This window comes from Pseudoliparis swirei, chromosome 6, assembly GCF_029220125.1.
Source record: "Pseudoliparis swirei isolate HS2019 ecotype Mariana Trench chromosome 6, NWPU_hadal_v1, whole genome shotgun sequence".
Classification (NCBI taxonomy): Eukaryota; Metazoa; Chordata; class Actinopteri; order Perciformes; family Liparidae; genus Pseudoliparis; species Pseudoliparis swirei.
In genome coordinates, this window is record NC_079393.1 from 3199731 (window position 1) to 3217597 (window position 17867).

Sequence of the window (17867 nt, forward strand, 5' to 3'; positions counted from 1 at the left end):
ATATATATTATATATTATTTGTAAATATATTTTATTTAGTATATGTAAACATATATCATAATAGAGAGGAAACCTTTACAATGCAAGTTTTACAGTGCAACATTCTGATGGTGTTAATAAAGTTTATGATTTTTCATTAATATTAATGTCTAAAAAAGGTCAAATCTTCTGGTTGTTATTATTATTGTTTTCCCGTCCCCAAGCAGCTAAATCTCTTAACTATTTGTTTTTATGTCATCACTGTTTACACATTATGAAAATATGAGATGTATGTGTACGTGTTACTTTGAGTATTAAGTATTTCACACAAACAAAATAAAGTTTTAGAAAAGTATTTTTAATTATATTTTTGCAGGAAAAAACACATTACTTTAAAAAAAAGACAAACAACATTGAGAGTTAAATCCTCGTCTCTGATTGGTTCTTCTGGCCTGGAGAGGACATGTGACCATTGTGGCTGAACGCAGGACAGCTTCTATGTATTCTGGGATATTATGGGAGACATTATCAGATTTTATTAGATATTATTATAACAAATTCTGAGATATTATATCTAATTAAATATTATGAGATAATATGAGATATTATGAGATTTGATATATTATTCAATATTTTGAGATATGTTGAGCTGACCCAAAACAAAACCTCATTAAAAATGTCTGCATTCATTGTCAAAGTAACAGTTGAGGAAGGTGATCATGTTGCAGTCCTCTTCCTCCTCCTCTTCATCCTCCTCTTCATCCTCCTCCGCTTCCTCCGGCTCCTCCTCCTCCTCCTCCTCCTCCCCTCATCCCAGGTATCTAGGGATGCATCCCTGGATTTCGATGAGCTCAGGCCAGTTCTGGTATTTATTGTTGTCTTTGTTGTTCTGGAGCAGCTGGAAACAAACATCAAAGAGAGAAAAGGCTTCTTTATGTTTGTGCTCATTCAACTTCACATATTTCTTCATATATTTATGTGCGATAGCTTTATGACTCTTTAACAATGGTAAGCCAATTAGCTTAGCATAGATGCAGTCTGATGACCCTTCAGCAATGGTTAGCCAGTTAGCTTAGCATAGATGCAGCCTTATGACCCTTTAACAATGGTTAGCCAGTTAGCATATAGCCTGTTAAAGTTTAAATATAACTATACAATATCTAACATAACTATTATATTGATCAACAACATAACTATGGGTTACCTTCTCAAAGCTGCTGTGCACCGCGGCTCCTTTCCCACCAACGAACACCCAGTTGTCTCTGAACCCCAGTGAGGTCACAGAGGAGCTGCCCAGGTCAGAGATCAGCTGCCTCGCCTCCTTGGTCAGCCTGATCAATACAAATCAATACGCCTCCTCAGTCAGCCTGATCAATACAAATCTATACAAATCAATACGCCCAAATGTTAATAATATCTATGTATTAGTGATGATATTGATCATGTATTTATATTAGTGATACTATTGTTCATGAGTATGTAGTATTGATCATGTTAATAATCGATTGGGTGACCTGGTTGACGGGTCGTCGTAGGACGCCATCAGCACTACAGAACCGGCCTCGATGCTCTTCAGGAACTCCAGCAGAGGTTTCACCTCTGGAACACAAAGGTGCCGTCAGACCTCCTCGACAGACCCAGAACCCCATGGTGGTGGATCAGGTCTACGTACCGCCCCCATACATGTCAAAGTGACCCGTCTTCAGGACGCCTCCCGTCGTGCCTGTCGGGGACAGAGACCTTAGAGACATTCGTCTATCAGCGATCAATACGCATCAAGACGCATCAATAAGCATCAATAAGTGATCAATAAGTGATCAATGAGCATCAATAAGGATGAATAAGCATCAATAAGGATGAATAAGCATCAATAAACATCAATAAGCATCAATAAATCATCAATAGGTGATCAATAAGCATCAATAAGGATCAATAAGGATGAATAAGCATCAATAATCATCAATAAATGATCAATAAGTGATCAATAGGTGATCAATAAGCATCAATAAGGATCAATAAGCATCAATAAGGATAAATAAGCACCGATAAGCATCAATAAGTGATCAATAAGCATCAATAAGGAGGAATAAGCACCGATAAGCATCAATAAGTGATCAATAAGCATCAATAAGGAGGAATAAGCACCGATAAGCATCAATAAGTGATCAATAAGCATCAATAAGGAGGAATAAGCACCGATAAGCATCAATAAGTGATCAATAAGCATCAATAAGGAGGAATAAGCACCGATAAGCATCAATAAGTGATCAATAAGGATGAATAAGCATCAATAAGTGATCAATAAGGATGAATAAGCATCAATAAGTGATCAATAATCAGCCCTTTGCTGGTCTCACCGTTGATCAGAACGATGTTGATTCCAGGACCCGCGTTGTTCAAGACCTCCCCAAGAACCCTGAGGAGACGGTCTACTGTCAAAACCTGATCCACCAGAGCTGAAGGGGGACCAGAGAGACCAGAAGACCAGAGAGACTAGAGGACCAGAAGAGACCAGAAGAGACCAGAGAGACTAGAGGACCAGAAGAGACCAGAAGACCAGAAGAGACCAGAGAGACCAGAAGACCAGAGAGACTAGAGGACCAGAAGAGACCAGAGGACCAGAGAGACCAGAGAGACTAGAGGGACTAGAGGACCAGAAGAGACCAGAGGACCAGAAGAGACCGACGAGACCAGAAGAGACCAGAGGGACTAGAGGACCAGAAGAGACCAGAGACTAGAGAGACCAGAGACTAGAGAGACCAGAGAGACTAGAGAGACTAGAGCTGAAGGGGGACCAGAAGAGTCCAGACTAGGACCAGAGCTGAAGGGGGACCAGAGAGACCAGAAGACCAGAGAGACTAGAGGACCAGAAGAGACCAGAAGAGACCAGAGAGACCAGAAGACCAGAGAGACTAGAGGACCAGAAGAGACCAGAGACCAGAGAGACCAGAGGACCAGAGAGACTAGAGGACCAGAAGAGACCAGAGACCAGAGAGACCAGAAGACCAGAGAGACCAGAGACCAGAGAGACCAGAGGACCAGAGGGACTAGAGGACCAGAAGAGACCAGAGGACCAGAGGGACTAGAGGACCAGAAGACCAGAGGGACTAGAGGACCAGAAGAGACCAGAGGACCAGAGGGACTAGAGGACCAGAAGAGACCAGAGGACCAGAGGGACCAGAGGACCAGAAGAGACCAGAGGACCAGAGGGACTAGAGGACCAGAAGAGACCAGAGGACCAGAGAGACTAGAGAGACCAGAGAGACTAGAGAGACCAGAGAGACTAGAGAGACCAGAGAGACCAGAGAGACTAGAGAGACCAGAGAGACCAGAGAGACTAGAGACTAGAGAGACCAGAGAGACCAGAAGAGTCCAGAAGGAGCAGTGAGACCAGAAAGACCAGAGGACCAGAGGACCAGAGACCAGAGGATCCATACGGGGACCAGGTCAGCATCCCCACGGTGCTCTCTGAGAGCAGGAAGTGTTTCTGGGGACGTTTCCTGCTGTAACACCTACAGCTGGTCCAGGAGGCAGACCCTCGGAGGAACCACGTCGGCGGCTCCGCTCCGGACGAAGAAGCTGAAGGAGTCCACCGGACAGTCTCTCTTCAGGGCGCAGGGCCCGGCTGCAGAGGGACACGGATTAAACTCCCGATCCCGATCGGGTCGATCGATCACTGACCTTTAGAGGACATCTTGATCCGGCTGATCGGTCCAGAGTCTGCATGTAAAATAATAAAGTAATTATATATATAATACTCTGGTACTCTAGTACTAATGGTGGTACTCCTGCCTCCAATAACAACCCACTGGAGTATTGATCACCTCTCAGTCCTGTGAAATCTCCGGTCTTCTGCAGAACCAGAATCAATAAGACCACCACTGGAACCAGGACCAGCAGGACCTGTAGACCCTCTGCAGGGGGGAGAAGTAACGCGGTCATAAAACAAACACATAAACGACAACAAAACAAACACATAGACAACAACAAACAAACACATAAACAACAACAAAACAACAAACACATAAACAAACAACACAAATAAACAAACACAAAACAAACAAACAGGCACAAAAACCAACAAACAAACACATAAACAAACAAACACATGAACAAACACATAAACAGACATAAATAAACAAACACATATAAAACACACAAATACATTAACACACACACAAACAAGTACACACATAAACAGAAATAAAACGTACTTCCTTTGAAGTTGTGTCGTATCGCCATGTTTGTTTTTCCTAAAAAAGAAAACAGGAAAGATGAAGAATTTAGGAAGAATCATCATCATCACCGTTAAACTAATTAGCAGATTAATTAAGATTATTACCAGATTAATTACCTGTTAATTCTTTATCTGACTCATGTTTTCTTTCTCCAAATGCAGAAGTCTGAATTCCTAAAGTTCTCCTCTGGTCCTCGCGGTTCCTCACGGTTCCTCACCTGTCAGGTGTGCTGCCTTCTGTCGTCAAGCAGAACAGAGAAGATAAAAGAACACCTCTCAGGAACCGGAGACCGACCGGTTGATCCGGTTCCGCCCCTGAGCCCGCACCTGGTTTACAGCCTGCAGGGTCAGAGTCCACCTGGCTCACCTGGCGATGACGTCATCAGGAGAATGATTCACAGAAGGAAGGTTTCAGAGGAAATTAATGTGACTTTATTTATTATTATTTACTTCATCAGTTCTTCATCTGAGGAAGAGCTTCTTTCTGATTGGCCGACTGAAATGAGAATTTAATGAGTTATTAAACAGTATAATAATAATATTCGTATGAACTCCATCAGAACTTTCATGATGGATTACTGACCCGGCTCAAGGGACAAATGTGTCCACTGGACGAAGAGATGCTGCATTCTCTCTCCTGACCACCAGGGGGCGACTCCTCTGGTTGTATAGAAGTAGATGCATCATGTTAAAGGTGCATTCTCTCTCCTGACCACCAGGGGGTCGACTCCTAGTTTATTTAAACACAGGAATCAGTTTAAATCTTCTTTGAGCGCCGTGTTGTCCGACTCCCGAGAGGAGCGCCTGAACGCACCACGATGAACAAATAAAGAAAGCAACGCGAGCGATAATGAAACTTTTTAATCTCATGAGGAAACGTGTCAAAAAATCTCGTTCAGCAGACATTCAGCAGGAAGTGATGTCACGGATAAATAAAAACTATAAGAACGGCTCGCAAATAAATACAAATGGGCGGCGCCCAAATGAACAGTCTGTTCATGAACCTGGCTCCGCCTCCTCGGCTCGGTGCCGTCGGTCCAAAGTGGTCGGCCCCCCCGTGCCGGTCTACCGGCGACCACTGGTCTCAACGGGAGGAGCTGCGCCATCAGGAGGTCAGCGACCGGCTTGTGATGCGTTTCCTGTGACCCGAGAACAGGAAGTAGAAGCTCGTCTGGGGGGGCCGACCGGACTCTTCTGGGTCCGTCGGGTCCGGTTCTCTACGTGGACCTCCTGCGGCCCGTGAGTCTCCGTGGCCTCAGAGGAGAACCTCCACCTGAGCTCAGGAGGTCCAGACGAAGCCAGTGAGGGATCTGGCTCTGGATCACCCCCCCCCCCTCTAGACCACTGGAGGAGGACCAGGTCTCGTTCTTTGTGCAGCTCTCCTGTTGGAACCAGGACCAGCTCTGCGTGGAGCCGGACCCCCCCCCCCCCCCCCCCAGGTCCACACGGCCCCTACATGAGGCCGAGGTGTCCGGAGTGACCCACCGAGTTCAGCATCAGGGCCCTCTGGTCCAGCAGCTCCCGGTCCCGGCCCAGCGAGGCCCTCTCCTGCTCCACCATGGCCCGGTCCTGCTCCACGGCGGCCCGCTCCCTCTCCAGCCAGAGCCGCTCCGCCTGCACCGCGGCCCGCTCCCGCTCCAGCGCCGCCCGCTCGCGCTCCACCGCCTCCCACTCCCGCTCCAGGCCCCCCAGGGGGCCCTCGCAGGCCGCCGAGCCGCCGCGCCGGACCTGGTCCCCCCCGCCGCCGAACGCCTCCTGTCCGTAGTCCGAGGAGGAGGCGGGGGGAGGAGGGGGGGGGGCGGGCCGGGACCGGTGTCTGGGGCCCGGGTGCTGCTCCTCCTCCTGGGTCACGGGGGCGAGGAGGGGGGCGCCGCTCGCCAGGCGGCCCTCCATGGCTTCGTTCATCAGGCTGAACCACGGCCACGAGGAGGTGCTGTCCGCCACGTTCTCCATGCCGACGGGGGGGTACTTCAGGTCCTAGAGGAGGGGCACAGGAAGTCAGACAGGAAGTCAGACAGGAAGTCAGATAAAGGAAATCAGACAGGAAGTCAGACACAGAAAGTCAGACAGGAAGTCAGATACAGGAAATCAGAATCAGGAAGTTAAAAACAGGAAGTCAGACCAACTCATCACTAACCTTGTACCTCCTCTTCAGATTGTCCCATTTCTTTGCCATCTGGTAGGTGGAGACTTTACCCAGAAGGCCGAGCTCCTTCAGGATGGCTCTGAGACGGAGAACAGGTTACACACACACACACACACACACACACACACACACACACACACACACACACACACACACACACACACACACACACACACACACACACACACACACACACACACACACACACACACACACACTCTTACTTCCAGGCCGCCTTGGCCGCGTTCCTGCGCCCCGTGAACAGCGCCTCGTTGGCGGCCCTCAGGTGGATCATCCTGCGAGTGTCCTGGTCCGTCACTGAGGGACAAGGACAGGAAGTAGCTGTCACTCCCTTTATTGATGATGTCTCTCTTCATTGATGACAAACTCATTTTAAAGCTAAATACTTGTGAAAACAATGTGACTTTACTCTTGTAGGAGAGGTCAGAGGGCGTGGAGCACTCCTCCCCACTGGCATCGATGTAGGTGACGTTCCCGTCGGCCTCGGCGGCCTCCACCAGGTTCTCCATGTTCGCCATGTTCTCCAGCTCCGACACGCCGCTCCTCTCCACCAGGAGGCAGTCTCTGTCGGGGGGAGGAGACGAGACGAAGACGCCGTCCTCCTCGCTGCTCCAGACCGGCGTCACTCGGGGGGCTTTGCCCAGCAGCCGGCCCTCCAGGGCGTCGCCCATCAGCTGGAACCAGGGCCAGGAGGCCGGGTTGGTCTGGCCCTCCATCCCCCGGGGAGGGAACTTCAGGTCCTGGAAGCACACACACACACACACACACACACACAGTACCATGAGTCTCGTGGGGGCGTGGCCTCCCGGCTGCAGCAGGTGAAGCAGGTGGGGGTCGTCACCTTAAACTTGGTCTTCAGGTTGTCCCACTTCTTGGCCACCTGGTCGGGCGTGATCTTCCCCGTCAGACCCAACTCCTTCACGATCCCCCTGCGGACGTAGAAACACGGACTCTGATGACGTCATCAGGGCGATGACGTCATCAGAGTCCTCTCTGGGCTCCGTTACCTCCAGGCCGGCTTGGCCGTGTTCCTCCTCCCCGTGAACAGAGACTCGTTGGAGGCTCGCAGCTCAATGAGCCGCCGGGTGTCTTCTTCCGTCACTGGAACCAAAGGTCAAAGGTCAAACACTCAATGAACACCTAGAGTTGACTGCTTAAAGGGACAGTAACAATACTCTGAACTAGAGTCCATACGTTGTTATTGTTGTTATTGACATTGAATATGATGAAAGCCTTTAATGTGTTTATTAGTATTGATGAGCAGTCACAAAGCTTCCTACTTGCTGTCTTCCAGCTTGGCTCACGTTTGTAGGTGAACTCGGCCATCCGCTGCAGGTCTCCCAGCGACGCCGAGCCGTTCTTGTCCTCGTTGTCCACCAGCAGGTCCATCTCGGACTCCGTCAGGAACTCGGCCATCCCCCCCCGGCTGCGGCGCGCTCGTTTCTTTGGGGTCGGCGACAGCGGCTCGCAGTCCTCGTCCTCGTCCTCCACGATGGGCGTGAGGATGGGCGCCGCCCCGGTGAAGCGGCCCTCCATGGCGTCGTTCATCCGGTAGAACCAGGGCCAGGAGCTCGGGTTGGTCTCCACGCCCCGAGCGGGAAACTTCAGCTCCTGGTAGAGACAGAAAGCTCTACAGATCGTCCACAGAGGGACTTTATGCTGCTGCCGACTCTCTGCCACCAGCACCATCGACTCATAGCCACGCCGCCGCCTCGTCAACCGGCACCGAGCCGCCCAGACATCCGGCACCGAGCCGCCCTCAGGTCCGGCACCGAGCCGTCCAGACATCCGGCACCGAGCCGCCCTCACATCCGGCACCGAGCCGCCCTCGCGTCCGGCACCGAGCCGCCCTCACATCCGGCCTCATGCAAGAACCTCTTCAGGCCGAGTCAAGTCCCAGAGCTTCAAGACCTCTTCCCTCTCATTCTGGAGCTTCAAACCAGACCAACGCGGTCCTGAAGTCAAACGTCTTCTTCATAATCGGTTTCTGAGCTTCTGTTTCTCGGTCTGATGGATGATCTCGTTGTTGGCGCGTTAGACGTCTTCCTGAACTTCTCCTGGTCCCGTGTGTTTGATTCCTCGTCTCGCTTCACTCTTTCAGAGCGTTCGGATCTTAAACCTTCTTAAAAAGGTTCAGATTCAACTGAACTGGTTCCAACTGGATGAGTTTAATCCTCATGTTTCACCACCAGTCAGATAATAAAGCCTCAGCCTCTAATATATTGATCACAAATAAACCTCCTTCCCGTATGAAGCCCAGAATCTCCTAACCAGAGATGTCCCTGTGAGTCTTGGATCGGTGGCCTGAGGAGCCGGAGGTGGAGCAGGACCAGGACCTACCTTATATCTTCTCTTCAGGTTGTCCCACTTCTTTGCCAGCTGATCTGTGGTCAGCTTCCCCTGCAGACCCAGCTCGTACAGGATGGCCCTGAAAGGAAGCGGCACTCGGGTTGGATCCCTGACTGGAGGCTGAGGGTTGTGACGTGGTTCTTCCCAAACGGAGTCACCAAACTCTGTAATTGGTCCTTTTCTACCGGATGGATGAGTCAGAATATGAAACTCCAACTAACACTATCAAGTTTGGAGCTTTAGTGTCTGGACCGTGAGAGTCTAGAACTATGGAGTTCAGACCTCTAGAGTCTAGACATCTGGAGTTTGGACCTTTAGAGTCTAGACCTCTGGAGTCCGGACCTCTAGATTCCGGACCTTTAGAGTCTAGACCTCTGGAGTTCAGACCTCTAGATTTTGGACCTCTAGAGCAGGGGTACTCAACTTCGGAGGCCAAGAGGGCCACATTTAAACCACAACAGGTGCAAAGGGCCACAAATTATTATTAACATATATTTGTACCATTTTATTCACTGTATTTATTACTACCTAATTTTCACACGAATTTGGTTGGCTATTTATAATTCAGGGTTTTTCCTGGGTCAAAATGGGTCTTCGGTGCTCCCAAAAAAAATTTTTGCGAGCTGCGCGCGCAACGTCTGTTCATGCAGGTCGGGCTGTTGAGTGATCAGCAGCTGGCCACTCGGTCCATTCGCGCACCTCACAGTTGCGTATTGATCAGACAAGAAGACACGCTTATCAACTCCAGTGTTTCCCCTACCATTAGAACAGGGTGAAATCTCCACCCGCCACTCTGTAATTTTCGTCTACCCCCCCGTCAACAATTCTCGGCTCGCGCGACAGAGTTCCGATGCCGGCGCGCGCCCTAGTCCCGCCCCCCTGAAGCTGTAAACCTAGGGGAAACACTGAACTCGATTACGATTGATCAAAACAGAACGAGGGTTCGGCTGTAGCCTCCTTGAAACATACTATTGAGAACATATTCGCTGACATGCACCTGATGAACACAGTTTTTATTTTTTCCATCGCAGACTTTTTTTTGCCTTAGGCGCTTGGGAAAACGGCTTAGGCGCGCGCCCAAATTTTCTCTATGCAGGAAAAACCCTGATAATTATTATGCATTCATAACCAGGCATGTCGGGGGCCACAAAATAAGCCGCCTGTTGAGTAAGTCTGCTCTAGAGTCTAGACCTCTGGAGTCCAGACCTCTGGAGTCCAGACCTCTGGAGTCCGGGCCTGGTGCAGGAGGCGTCCACTCACCTCCAGGCCGGTTTGGCTGAGTGCTTCCTGCCGGTGAAGAGCGCCTCGTTGGCGGCTCTGAGTTTGATCATCCTCTCGGTCTCTGGCTCCGTCACTGTGAAGGAAGAACAGCGGCTCAGACGGAGACCCGGCGGGAAGGAGGACCAGGTCCCGCGACGCCTACTTTTATAGGAGCACTCGCTCATCCTCCTCCAGCCCATGGGGACCCCCTCGGCGGGAGCAGCGCTGCGGTGGGCCGCCCTGTCGGCCGCCCTGTCGGCCGCCTCCTGCGCCACGTTGTCGTCCATCTCCGTCTTGATGAGGAACTCCAGGATGTCGGTGCTCTCCTGGTGGTGGTGGTGGTGGTGCTGGTGATGGTGGTGGTGGTGGTTCCGGAGGCCGCCGCTACCGCCGTTCTCCGGGCTCAGCACCAGGTTGCCGTTGTAGAGACGGCCATGCATGGCTTCGTCCATGATGTGGAACCAGGGCCACGACTCCACGACCCCCCCGGCGTTGTCCTGGCCCTGGTAGGGCTGCTTCAGGTCCTGGGAGACACAGTGGGACTTTAGAGAGTCCTTTAGAGTCCTGCATTTGGTGGTTTCACTGATCCAGACTACAACAAGCCTGTTAATCCTCCTCCGGCTCCACCGCTTCAAACTGTTAAAGGAGCAGCTTACTGTTCGATCTACATTGTGCTCTTATTTTGAAGGCGACATGATCAGCTTTCATGTGATTGGCTGAAAACTGACTGATGCCATGTGCATAAATTAACCAGATTTAAATTGCATGATTACATTTTATTATGGGAATCTGACCTAAATGTATAATAAACATGATTTTAAAATGATTTATTTATATATACACTACCGTTTAAAAGTTTGGGATCACCCAGACAATTTCGTGTTTTCCATCAAAACTCACACTTTTATTTATCAAATGAGTTGCAAAATGTATAGAAAATATAGTCAAGACATTGACAAGGTTAGAAATAATGATTTGTATTTGAAGTATTAATTTTTTTCTTCAAACTTTGCTTTTGTCAAAGAATGCTCCTTTTGCAGCAATGACAGCATTGCAGACCTTTGGCATTCTAGCTGTTAATTTGTTGAGGTAATCTGTTGAAATGTCACCCCACGCTTCCTGAAGCACCTCCACAAGTTGGATTGGCTTGATGGGCACTTCTTGCGGACCATACGGTCAAGCTGCTCCCACAACAGCTCAATGGAGTTGAGATCTGGTGACTGGCCACTCCATTACAGACAGCAGACCAGCTGCCTGCTTCTTCCCTCAATAGTTCTTCACAATGTGGAGGTGTGCTTTGGGTCATTGTCCTGTTGGAGGAGGAAATTGGCTCCAATCAAGCGCTGCCCACAGGGTATGGCATGGCGTTGCCAAATGGAGTGATAGCCTTCCTTATTTAAAATCCCTTTTACCTGGTACAAATCTCCCACTTTACCAGCACCAAAGCAGCCCCAGACCATCACATGACCTCCACCATGCTTGACAGATGGTGTCAGGCACTCTTCCAGCATCTTTTCACCTGTTCTGCGTCTCACAAATGTTCTTCTGTGTGATCCAAACACCTCAAACTTGGATTCATCTGTCCAGAACACCTTTCCCAATCTTCCTCTGTCCAATGCCTGTGTTCTTTTGCCCATACCAATCTTTTCTTTTATTGGCCAGTCTCAGATTTGGCTTTTCTTTGCCACTCTGCCTAGAAGGCCAGCATCCCGAGTCGCCTCTTCACTGTCGACGTTGACACTGGCGTTTATGGTACCATTTAAAGAAGCTGCCAGTTGAGGACCTGTGAGGCGTCTATTTCTCAAACTAGAGACTCTAATGTACTTGTCTTCTTGCTGAGTTGTGCACCGGGCCTCCCACTTCTCTTTCTGCTCTGGTTAGAGCCCGTTTGTGCTGTTCTCTGAAGGGAGTAGTACACACCGCTGTAGGAAATTTTCAGTTTCTTTGCAATTTCTCGCATGGAATAGCCTTCATTTCTAAGAACAAGAATAGACTGGCGAATTTCACAGGAAAGTTCTTTTTTTCTGGCCATTTTGAGAGTCTTATCGAACCCACAAATGTGATGCTCCAGATAATCAACTAGCTCAAAGGAAGGCCAGTTGTTTAGCTTATATCTCCAGCATAACTGTTTTCAGCTGTGCTAACATAATTGCACAAGGGTTTTCAAATCAGACATTAGTCTTCTAAGGCGATTAGCAAACACAATGTACCATTAGAACACTGGAGTGATAGTTGATGGAAATGGGCCTCTATACACCTCTGGAGATATTTCATTAGAAACCAGACATTTCCACCTAGAATAGTCATTTACCACATTAACAATGTATAGAGTGTATTTCTGATTGATTTAATGTTATCTTCATTGAAAAAAACAATGCTTTTCTTTGAAAAATAAGGACATTTCTAAGTGATCCCAAACTTTTGAACGGTAGTGTATATATATATATATATATAAACACACTCCTGAATAGCGGAAACAACTTCACCGTGTTCTTGTATATATATCACATACCTTGTATATATATATATACAGGACTGTCTCAGAAAATTAGAATATTGTGATGAAGTTCTTTATTTTCTGTAATGCAATTAAAAAAACAAAAATGTCATGCATTCTGGATTCATTACAAATCAACTGAAATATTGCAAGCCTTTTATTCTTTTAATATTGCTGATTATGGCTTACAGCTTAAGAAAACTCTAAAATCCTATCTCATAAAATTTTAATATTTCCTCAGACCAAGTAGAAAAAAAGATTTATAACAGCTGAGGGTTTGTCAAGGCTCAGGAAACCCTTGCAGGTGTTTCGAGTTAATTAGACAATTCAAGTGATTTGTTTAATACCCTACTAGTATACTTTTTCATGATATTCTAATATTTAGAGATAGGATATTTGAGTTTTCTTAAGCTGTAAGCCATAATCAGCAATATTAAAAGAATAAAAGGCTTGCAATATTTCAGTTGATTTGTAATGAATCCAGAATGCATGACATTTTTGTTTTTTTAATTGCATTGCAGAAAATAAAGAACTTCATCACAATATTCTAATTTTCTGAGACAGTCCTGTATATATATATATATCACATACCTTGTACTTGGTCCTCAGGTTGTCCCACTTCTTGGCGATCTGGTCCGCTGTGAGTTTCCCCTCCAGACCGAGACCCTTTAGGATGGTGCTGAGGAGAGGATGTTCATATTAATGTTGCTACTAATGTACTTACAATATGAATGTATTTACATTACTAATATGTTAAACATTTTACAAATATATTTACATTATTACTAATATATATATATTATTACAAATACATTAAACATTTTATTAATATATTAAAATATTTACTAATGTGTTTACATTACTAATATATATAGAATGATAATATATCAAAATGTTTACTAATATATTAACATAATTAATACATTATTACTAATATATTAACATTATTAACATTATTACGAATACATTCACATAAATAATACATTATTATTAACATTATTACGAATACATTAATTTATATACATTATTCGGAATATATTTACATTATTACATCTGGAAATAGCAAATGTTTTACAGGTTAATTAATGATTAATTGACTGATGTTTCTGATGTACTTGTAAAGGTTTGGCAGTACAAGTACTTCAAACGTGTACTTCACTGCGTACTAGTATCTGCAGTACCTCCAGGCGATCTTGGCTGAGTTCCTCTTCCCCGTGAACAGAGCCTCGTTGGAGGCCCGGAACTCAATCAGCCGCTTCACGTCCTCCTCAGTCACTGCACAGGGGCAAAGGTCAAAGGTCAGACGTCTTCCCAGGGTCCTAAACTCCCCGGTTTAATGTCCTCATGCCGTCAATGTGCTGAAATCAGACTAATGAACTGGGAACACTGGGAACACAGGCCATTGGGAACACAACACACTGGGAACACTGGACACTGAGGACACAACACACTGGGCACTGGGTACACAACACACTGGGAACACTGGACACTGAGGACACAACACACTGGGAACACTGGACACTGAGAAAACTGGACACTGGGAACACAACACACTGGGAACACAACACACTGGGAACACTGGACACTGAGAAAACTGAACACTGGGAACACTGGACACTGAGAAAACTGAACACTGGGAACACTGGACACTGAGAAAACTGGACACTGGGAACACAACACACTGGACACTGGGTACACTGTGAATACTGGAGACTGGGGACACTGGACAGTGGGAACACTGGGGACACTGGGGACATGTTTGACCCAACACAATAGACTTACTCTTATAGGTGTTCTCGGAGAACGGGGGCAGCGGGTTCAGCGCGGACTCCATTGTGATCATCGAGGAGCAGAAGAGTCCCGAGGCGGCGAGGAGGAAACGAGGAAAGGAGGCAAGGACGGAAGGAAGTGTCCCAACACTCAGGCCTGATGCTTCCTAACTATTTAACGAGCCGTTACATCCAGGTCCACCGGCGCTGTTAGTCCCGTCAGGCCGTCCCGGTGGACATTCACCGGAACTTGATCCCGTTAACCGTTAAAAGAGACAGCTAGCTAGCTTAGCGGAAGCTAACCTAAACAACCGCTTCCCGCCACGCGACGGTTCCGGTGGTTCCGGTCGGTCTCACGTTAACGGGCGCCATGGTCGCTGCGGCGATGTGGCGGTAAATAAAGCCGTTACCGGGACCGGAGCGAGCCCTGCACCCCGTTTCCTCTGCGGAGGGTGCGCTCGATTGCTGCGCCCTCAAAACCGCCTGTGGTCAGGTGACCTTCCGCTGGACGGCGGCGGGGGGCGGGGCTAAACTAACGGACACTTTGGATTTATTATTATTAAAAAAGGTATTATGATCAAATACATACTTAAATAGATACAATATTATTTGACTTACCGTTGACATTCTGTTTAGTTTTATTTACTCTGCTGTAGGACAATTATTAAAGTTTGTGTTCATCATTCATGAAATGTATTAATTACACATTACTAGACTTATTTATTACACATTAATATACTTATTAATTACACATAAAATGGTCATCATTCATTGTTTATTCTTATTTTTAGCTTCAATAAAGTCAATGTTACAGTTCATATTGTTTACATGACCTCCTTCTCTCTTCCTCTCTTCTTCCTCGCCTCCTCCTCCTCTCACAGTTTCTCCACCAGCCTCTGGAAGAGGCCCACCAGTCTGTGTCTGCTCTCCAGCTGGTCTGGATCCAGGTCTGAGAGTCTCTGGTAGAACCTGGTCTGCAGGACCACCTCCTTCTCGGTGGTCCTCTCGGCCCCGCCCCCCTCAGGCCCCTCCCCCCCCGGCCCCCCCCTCTCTCTCCTCAACAGAGCTCTCTCCCTCTCTAAATCCCCCCTGGCCCTCTCCAGGAACACTCGGTCCCGGTCCAGGAAGGCCCGGTCTCGGTCCAGGAAGGCCCGGTCTCGATCCAGAACCACTCGGTCTCGATCCAGAACCGCCCGGTCCCGATCCAGACCCGCCCGGTCTGCCTCCAGAGCGGCCGTGTCCCTGTTCAGCAGCTCCCTGTCTCGCTCTAGAGCGATCAGCTCTGCGTCAAACTGGGCCTGCTCCGCCTCCAGCGCCCTCCACTCCCGCTGCAGCTGCTCCAGCCGCCGGCTGGCGGCGCTGTCCTCCCTGACGGAGGAGGGGGGAGGCGGCTTTTTGCACCCGAAGGTGCCGTCGGGCAGCAGGGTGGCGTACAGCACGACGGGTGGGCTCTCATTCCTGGCCGGTGGACTCTCCATCCCCCCTAGACTCACGTGGGCTGTTTCGGGGACGGCTGAGAACTGAACGGGCGACCCGGTTCTGCTCTGGTCCTCGATCTCGCTGAGCACCAGGACCTCCTGCAGAGCCCCGGACCCCCCGAGCCTCAGTTCAGAGAAACATCCCTCAGCTTTGGGGAGGAGGAGCGCGGCGGCGGCGGCGTCTTCGCCCAGCAGCGACGGGCGGGCGCCGCTCATGGCCTCGTCCATCAGGTTGAACCAGCGCCACGAGTTGGTCTGGGTCTCCACGCCCACCGGGGGGTTCTTCAGCGCCTACGGGGTTCAAGAGACTAGAGGTCAAAGGTCGTCTCAGTGGTTCATGATCAATAAGTATCAATAACTTTATGATGAAGCACCGTGAGATTACAGGACGACCCCCTCCCCCACAAGCCCCCTGACCCGCTGTGAGGACGACGTGAAGGACACCAGCCCGCCTGTGGACCATACCACTCGGAGGTCTGGGGGGGTGACTGACCCGGTACTTGTCTTTCAGGTTGTCCCACTTCTTCTTTAGCTGCTGGGGGGTCAGCGCTCCCTGGATGCCCATCTCCTTCCTGATGGCCCTGCAGGAGAACAGAGTCCACCGTCAGAACCAACGGGACCCTGAACCTGGTCCTGAACCTGGTCCTGAACCTGGTCCCAGACCCCAAACCAGACTCGCCTCCAGCCCCTCATGGCAGAGTTCTTCCGTCCGGTGAAGACGTCGGCGTTAGCGGCACGAAGCTGTATCATCAGTTTGATGTCTCTGTCGGTCACTACGGAAACACATCATCATCATCATCATCATCATGTCTCTGTCTGTCACTATGGAAACACATCATCATCATCATCATCATCATCGTGTCTCTGTCGGTCACTATGGAAACAGTCTGATGTCTGTCTGTCACTACAGAAACACATCATCATCATCATCATCATTCTTCTGTAACTAAAGAATTTCCCGATAAAATGTATTCCCTCTCAGAATGAAACAGGAAGTAGCTCCACAGTAGAAACACTGAAGACCAAGGAAGTACATTTACTCAGTACTGAGGAATAATGAGGTTTAATAACATTGATCAGATCAATAACACCGATCATAATAATAACACTGATCAAATCAATAAAGCTGATCATAACAACACTGATCAGATCAATAAAACTGATCAGAATATCAACACTGATCATAATAACAACACTGATCAGATCAATAACACTGAACATAATAATATCAATGATCAAGCCAATAACACGGATCATAATAACACTGTTTATAATACTAACGCGGATCATAACCACGTGATTAACCTGGTTAGCTCACGTTAGCATCGCGAGCTGTCACAACATCAATAACTACATGTTTCATGAAAACAACTTCCGCTTTGATCTTTCCACCGACATTTTATCTTATTATGTATATAAATATGTTTAAGTCACGTTACTTCTATATGTGTTCTCCAATTTTTCCATTTTTTCCATTTTTTCCATTTTTCAGTCGTTAGCACGCACTCAGGTCAGACCCTCCAAAAGCCCACAACATCCGGTGGAGACCGGAAGAGACACTTCTTCTTCTTCGTGGATTTTGAGCAGTTGGCATCCCCGGAGGCGCTTTTCTGCCCCCTACTGGGCAGGTTCATTGGAATATGGCAAACATGTTCTTAGACAAAGAAAATATATATTATTTTATTGGCAGAAAATATATATTTTTTGATTGATAAAAAATGAAAAGAACATTTTAAAAGCTAGAAAAAATATAGATAATAGAGTAAATAGTAAACAATAATTATACAGATTTTATTTTTTTATATTTTTTAAAACAAAGGATTAAATAGTTTAAAGTCCTGTAAGAAATAAGATCTTTTGTATCCGTTATGACAATTACATAATTAATTAAATGTACAATCAGAGTTGAAAACGATCACCAGCCATCCTGCAGCATCCGGGTAACACTGTACCGGAAACCGTGTAGACTTCAAAATAATATTTAAATCTAAATTATCTTTATATTGAAGACCTCACGTGAGTCCCATAATTCATAACTATTATTATATTCTATTATCTTCCGGTGGTTGTTTTTTCTGTGAAATCAAAGTAACGGTAGCTGTTACATATATACAGAAGAGTAAACTCATAA

General features: G+C 47.6%; 3 protein-coding genes across 8 annotated transcripts; all 3 read right to left on the bottom strand.

The window, feature by feature from the left end:
• Positions 1-318: 318 nt before the first annotated feature.
• Positions 319-4414, bottom strand: zgc:101783 (uncharacterized protein LOC447883 homolog). The gene is made up of 10 exons (XM_056416271.1): positions 4334-4414; positions 4194-4232; positions 3804-3893; positions 3661-3699; positions 3496-3604; positions 2337-2395; positions 1652-1702; positions 1494-1578; positions 1184-1310; positions 319-877 (listed from the first exon to the last, which is right to left on the bottom strand). Exons 2-10 carry the CDS (start codon positions 4219-4221, stop codon positions 788-790), a joined length of 678 nt encoding a protein of 225 aa, XP_056272246.1. The 5' UTR covers positions 4222-4232; positions 4334-4414; the 3' UTR covers positions 319-787.
• On the bottom strand, positions 4330-14767 carry LOC130195023 (uncharacterized). 6 transcript variants are annotated; one of them, XM_056416264.1, is made up of 17 exons: positions 14272-14767; positions 13671-13764; positions 13081-13168; positions 10156-10516; positions 9993-10086; positions 8724-8811; positions 7664-7994; positions 7391-7484; positions 7225-7312; positions 6793-7123; positions 6587-6680; positions 6354-6441; positions 5702-6193; positions 4800-4874; positions 4667-4712; positions 4544-4583; positions 4330-4453 (listed from the first exon to the last, which is right to left on the bottom strand). In XM_056416264.1, exons 1-15 carry the CDS (start codon positions 14330-14332, stop codon positions 4671-4673), a joined length of 2421 nt encoding a protein of 806 aa, XP_056272239.1. In that variant the 5' UTR covers positions 14333-14767; the 3' UTR covers positions 4330-4453; positions 4544-4583; positions 4667-4670. The 6 variants fall into 6 exon arrangements, with proteins under 6 accessions (XP_056272239.1, XP_056272237.1, XP_056272240.1 ...); XM_056416262.1 differs by having other exon boundaries at positions 10156-10534; XM_056416265.1 differs by having other exon boundaries at positions 7688-7994; positions 10156-10534; positions 14272-14766.
• A 366-nt stretch (positions 14768-15133) lies between these two features.
• LOC130194936 (uncharacterized) lies at positions 15134-17282 on the bottom strand. The gene is made up of 5 exons (XM_056416162.1): positions 17176-17282; positions 16416-16509; positions 16230-16317; positions 15321-16027; positions 15134-15227 (listed from the first exon to the last, which is right to left on the bottom strand). The coding sequence occupies exons 1-5, from the start codon at positions 17219-17221 to the stop codon at positions 15134-15136; spliced, it is 1029 nt and encodes a 342-aa protein (XP_056272137.1). The 5' UTR covers positions 17222-17282.
• Positions 17283-17867: the final 585 nt, after the last annotated feature.

Bases quoted from the DNA above. Each gene is read 5' to 3' on its own strand.
- zgc:101783 (XM_056416271.1), bottom strand. From the start codon at position 4,221: ATGGCGATACGACACAACTTCAAAGGAA. The intron at 3,605-3,660 runs GTCAGTGATCGA...GTCCCTCTGCAG, and splicing joins GATCAAGATGTCCTCTAAAG to CCGGGCCCTGCGCCCTGAAG. The intron at 1,579-1,651 runs GTACGTAGACCT...TTTGTGTTCCAG, and splicing joins CTTTGACATGTATGGGGGCG to AGGTGAAACCTCTGCTGGAG.
- LOC130195023 (XM_056416263.1), bottom strand. From the start codon at position 14,332: ATGATCACAATGGAGTCCGCGCTGAACCCGCTGCCCCCGTTCTCCGAG. The intron at 10,087-10,155 runs GTAGGCGTCGCG...CTTCCTTCACAG, and splicing joins GAGCGAGTGCTCCTATAAAA to TGACGGAGCCAGAGACCGAG. The intron at 8,812-9,992 runs GTGAGTGGACGC...GCTTCCTTTCAG, and splicing joins TCAGCCAAACCGGCCTGGAG to GGCCATCCTGTACGAGCTGG.
- LOC130194936 (XM_056416162.1), bottom strand. From the start codon at position 17,221: ATGGAAAAAATGGAAAAAATGGAAAAATTGGAGAACACATATAGAA. The intron at 16,510-17,175 runs GTAACGTGACTT...GTGTTTCCGTAG, and splicing joins ATTGGAGAACACATATAGAA to TGACCGACAGAGACATCAAA. The intron at 16,028-16,229 runs GTCAGTCACCCC...TGAACCCCGTAG, and splicing joins ACCTGAAAGACAAGTACCGG to GCGCTGAAGAACCCCCCGGT.